General features: G+C 35.5%; 1 protein-coding gene across 1 annotated transcript; it reads left to right on the top strand.

Moving 5' to 3' along the window:
• The first annotated feature begins 589 nt into the window (after positions 1–589).
• On the top strand, positions 590–948 carry LOC126022317 (ATP synthase membrane subunit K, mitochondrial). The gene has a single exon (XM_049783186.1). The coding sequence runs from the start codon at positions 657–659 to the stop codon at positions 831–833; it is 177 nt and encodes a 58-aa protein (XP_049639143.1). The 5' UTR covers positions 590–656; the 3' UTR covers positions 834–948.
• Positions 949–5,595: the final 4,647 nt, after the last annotated feature.

The raw sequence follows: 5,595 nt of genomic DNA, 5'->3' as shown, positions 1-5,595 counted from the left end.
GTGTTGCAAGGATGGTTAAACATATGCAAATCAGTCAACATCATACACTACATCAACAATAGGAAAGACAAAAATGACTTAATTATATCAATCGATGCAAAGAAAGCATTTGACAAAATACAACACCCATTTATGATGAAAATACTCAGCAAAATAGGACTGGAAGTAACCTTCCTCAAGATAGTTACAGCTATTTATGAAAAGCCCACATCCAACATTATCCTTAATGGCAAAAAAGCATTTCCACTTAGGTCAGAAACTAGGCAAGGCTATCCACTCTCTCCACTTTTATTCAATATAGTTTTAGAAGTCCTAGCAATAGTAATCACAAAAGAGAAGGGAATCAAAGAAATCCAAATAGGGAAAGAGAAACTCAGACTATCTCTTTTTGCAGATGATATGATGATGTATATAAAAAACTCTAAACAGTCCACAGTAAACCTCCTAGAAACAATTATCCAATACAGAAAAGTGACCAGCTACAAAGTCAATACACAAAAGACAGTAGCATTTCTCTATAAAAATAAGGAAGTAGAGGAGAAAGAGATTAAGGAGACAATCCCATTTAAAATAGTATCCCAAGGCGGAGGTGAGGGAGCAGCTTTGAAGGACGCGACTGCGGGGCTCTGCAGCTTGGCCAGTTTAAGGTTGCGAACATGGCAGGTCCAGAGGCTGATGCCCAATTCCAGTTCACTGGTATTAAAAAATACTTCAACTCTTATACTATGACAGGTAGAATGAATTGTGTGCTGGCCACATATGGAGGAATTGCTTTGTTGGTCTTGTACTTCAAGTTAAAGTCTAAAAAAACCCCAGCTGTGAAGGCAACATAAAATGGATTCTAAATAAACTGTACCTCATCTGTTCAGTTCCCATGCCTGAAGAAGCTAATAACTCATCATATGATAATTTGTACAATAAATTATGAATCTGGAAAAAAAAATAAAATAGTATCCCAAAAGAACAAGTAAGTAGAAATCAACATTGCAAGAGAGTGAAGGACTTCAAAAAACTTCAGAAATATATTGAAGAGGACCTAAGGAAATGGAAGAACATACCATGCTCATGGGTAGGTAGAATCAATATTGTCAAAATGACTATCTTACCTAAACTTCTATGTAGATTCAATAAAATCCCTATCCAAATTCAGAGATCATTTTTAAGAAATTAGAACAATTACTTATAAAATTCATATGGAACCATTTGGCAGATATGGATAAATTCTTGGACTCTTATAACCTTACACTGTAAAATAAGGATTAATTAGCATATCAAAACAGCCCCATCACTACTGAGGAAATTAACTTGTTGTTCAAAAATTTTCTCAAAAAAAAAAAAAAAAAAAAAAAAAGGCCTGGTCCAGAAGGGTTCACTAATGAATTCTTTCAGACCTTTCAAGAGGAACTTCTACCAATACTTTTAAGGCTCTTTGGTAAAATTGAAGAAATAGGTATACTTCCAAATAGTTTCTCTGAAGTTAATATCACCTTGATACCAAATCCAGACAGAGGTGCTTCCAAAAAATAAAATTACAGGCCTATATCCCTGATGCAAAGATCATCAACAAAATTCTGGCAAATAGGATCCAATGTATTATCAATAAGGTCATTCACTGCAACCAAGTATGTTTCATCCCAGGAATGCAAGTATGGCTTAACATCAATGATTTAATATAAATCAGTCCTCATAATACACCATAACAACAAAAACAAAAAGAATAATCATATGATCATATTACTAGATGCATAGAAAGCATTTGATAAGGCCAACACCCATTCTTGATAGAAACCCTCATTATGATGAGAATGAAAGGAACTTTTTTCAATATGGCAAAGCCATCTACCATAAGCCAATGGCAAATATATCAATGGAGATAAACTAAAAGCCATTCCCCTAAAATCTGGTGAAAGGAAAGGCTGCCCTCTCTCACCACTCCTAGTAAACATAGTACTAGAATTACTTTCCATAGCAATTAGGCAAGAAAATTATATCAAGGACAGCCAGATAGGTAAAGAAGAAGTCAAGCTCTTACTGTTTGCAAATGACATGATAATATACTTAGAAGACCCTACAGACTCTTCCAAAAAGCTTCTAGAAACAATAAATATTTATAGCAAAGTGGCAGGCTACAAAATTAACACACAAAAGTCAATGGCCTTTTTATGCACCAATAGTGATAGAGAAGAAATGGACATTATAAAAGCAATCCCATTCAGATTAGTGCCTCACAAACTCAAATATATTGGAGTCAACTTAACTTAACAGGTAAAGGACCTATACAAAGAAAACTCAAAACCATACTTAAAGAAATAAGAGAGGAAACAAGAAAATGGTGACATATACCCTGCTCATGGATTGGCAGGATTAATATCATTAAAATGGCAATACTCCCCAAAACATTGTACAGATTCAATGCCATCCCTTTAATGATACCCATGACATTCTTCAAAGAAGTGGATCAAACACTACTGAAATTCATTTGGAACAATAAACACCCACAAATAGCTAAAGTAATCCTTGGGAAAAGGAATATGGGAGGCACTACTTTCCCCAATTTTAAACTGTATTACAAAGCACTAATTATCAAAACAGCATGGTATTGGATTAAAGACAGACCCTCAGATCAGAAAAATAGACTTTTGTATTTAAAGAATGTTCCACAGACATACAATAAACTAATCTTTGATAAAGGGGCAAAAATGCAAAATGGAGCAAGGAAAGCATCTTCAACAAGTGGTACTGGCACAACTGGTGATACATGCAAAATGTGAACTCGGACCACCTCCTAACACCTTTCACAACAGTTAAATTCAAATGGATTAAAGATATTGACAACAGGCCTGAAACCATAAGGTATCTAGAACAATATGTAGGTAAAACACTCCATGATATTGAGATCAAAGGCATCTTCAAAGAGAAAATAGCACATTACAAACAAGTGGAGGCAGAGTTAAACAGATGGGAATATATTAAGCTGAGAAGCTTCTGCGCCTCAAAGGAAATAGTGCCTAAAATACAAGAGCCACCCACTGAATGGGAGAAACTATTCATTCAATACCCATCAGATAAGGGGCTAATACAATATCCAAAATATACAAGGCACTGACAGAAATGTACAAAAGGAAATACAAGTGGCCAAAAGACACATGAAAAAGTGCTCCACATCACTAATCATCAGGGAGTTGCAAATCAAAACAACTATGAGGTACTATCTCATGCTACAGAGACTGGTGCAAATCACAACGAACAAGATCAAGCAGTTCTGGCAGGGTTGTGTAGAGAAAGAAACTCTTATCCATTATTATTGAAAGTGCTGTATAGTACAGTCTTTATGGAATACAACATGGATATTCCTCAAAAAATTGGAAAATGGGCTCCCATATTATCCAGCTATTCTACTCCAGGGATATACCCTAGGAACACACACACACACACACACACACAAACACAACATAAAAATCCCTTCCTCACACCTATATTTATTTCAATGCTATTTACAATAGCCAGACTCTGGAAACAAGCAAGATGCCCTTCAGCAGAGGAAAGGCTAAACAAACTGTGGTACATATACACAATTGAATATTATGCAGCCATCAGGAGAGATGAAGTCATGAAATTTTCCTATACCTGGATGTACATGGATTCTATTTTCTTGAGTGAAATAAGTCAGAGTAAGAGTGATAGATACATAATAGTCTCACTCATCTATGTGTTTAAAGAAAAAAATAAAAACATTACTGTAATACGGCTCAGAGACAATAGAGTTAAGGGCTGGAAGGGCCAGAAAAACCAGCTCACAATTTGAAGCTAATTACAAAGAGTGGTGATATGTTTGGGAATTAACTACACTAACAATTAGCATGACAATGTTAAAGAATTAAAGAAGTAGAATGCCTGTCACGAATACAGGCAGGTGTGGGGGATTTTGGTGGTGGGAATGTTGCACTGGTGAAGGGGAAGTATTCTGTTTATTACTGAAACCCAACTACAAACATGCTTGTAATCATGGTGCTTTATTTAAAATATTTTCAAAAAAATAAAGAAATTAAAGACATTATTGTAATAATCCCAGATACAATAGAGTTAAGAGCCAAAAAGACCAGCTAACAATATGAAGCTCCCACAAAGAGTGCTGAATATTACTAAAAAAAACTACACTAACAACTATCGTGGCAATATTAATGAATGAGAAAAGTAGAATGCCTGTCACGAATACAGTGGGGGAAGGAGAAGGTTGGGTACATTTGTAATGGGAATGTTGCACTGATGAAGGGAGTGTTCTGTTCAAGACTAAAACTGAACTAAAATCATGTTTTTAATCAAGATTTTTGAATAAAGATAATATTTTTTAAAATTTAGATAAAGGGCTAATATATAGGATATTCATAGCACTCAGAAAGGTAAGCTCCAAAAAAATCTAATAAAGCTATAGAAAAATGGGGAGAAGAAATGAATAAAAACTTCTCTGTTGTCAGGGATGTGGTAAGAATAAAACTCTCATCTACTGCTGATGAGAATGCTGCCTGGTCCAACCCTTATGGAAAACAGTATGAAGAGTTCTCAGTAAACTCAAAATTGAGCTGCATATGACCCAGCAATCACTCTCTTGGGTATCTATCCCCAAGTCGGAAGGGCAGTCATCCCAAAGTATGTGCACTCCACTATATATTGCAGTGCTCAGTACAATAATTAAGATTTGGAACCAAACTCAATGCCCAACAATAGATTAGGGGATCATGAAGATGTGGTATTTATACACAGTGGAATACTAGATAGCATTTAGAATGATACAATCATGGAATTTGCAGCAACATGGGTGGACCTAGAAAATATTATGTAAAATAAAGTAAGCCAGAAGACTGATAGCAATTATCTGAGGTATTTATAACATACACTATATACATATAATACTCCAAGAACAAATATAATGGTCTAATAGTGTCAAAACTGTAAGCATCATAGTTGTCAGCATTTAGCGAGGAGAAGTTTTCAAAAAAGTGGAAGAGGAGCAACACAAAGAAACCAGCAACAACGGAAACAATGGTAGAGTGAACAGGTATGTAATCAGCCTTCAACTACAAAGGCCTAAAATAATAATCTTAGGGTACTCATCCACAGATACAGATGAAGAATAAAATTGGAACTAGATACTCCAGCTGCAGTGATTCCTAAGATTTGGAATATACTTTAATGCTTTAATCTTACTAGGTATAAAATAACCTTTCAGCTTCTCACAGTGGTTCTTGGAGTTAAATGGTGGACACTCTAATTTTACACCTCAGTGCTCAGTCATACTGGATATCATGTACGATTTGCATTATGATAATATCTTGATAAAACACTCCAATATACCCTTTTCCCTTGGTTTATGTCCTCTATTAGGACCTGAAGCATATGATCATTCAGGCCACTGAAACAGTCAACTGCGAACCACAGACTTATGTTACAGGACCTACTCATCTAACACATTTTGGCAAGTTAACATTTCTCTCTCTCTCTCTCTCTCTCTCTCTCTCTCTCTCTCTTGCCTACTTTTCTTCTCCCCTTTCTTCTCATCCTCCTCTTCTTCAACACCATCAATTCAATCTATACCAA

The sequence above is a fragment of the Suncus etruscus genome, chromosome 11 (genome assembly GCF_024139225.1).
Source record: "Suncus etruscus isolate mSunEtr1 chromosome 11, mSunEtr1.pri.cur, whole genome shotgun sequence".
NCBI lineage: Eukaryota > Metazoa > Chordata > Mammalia > Eulipotyphla > Soricidae > Suncus > Suncus etruscus.
The sequence above is the reverse complement of the archived record's forward strand: the minus strand, read 5'-3'. Positions and strand labels throughout refer to the sequence as shown.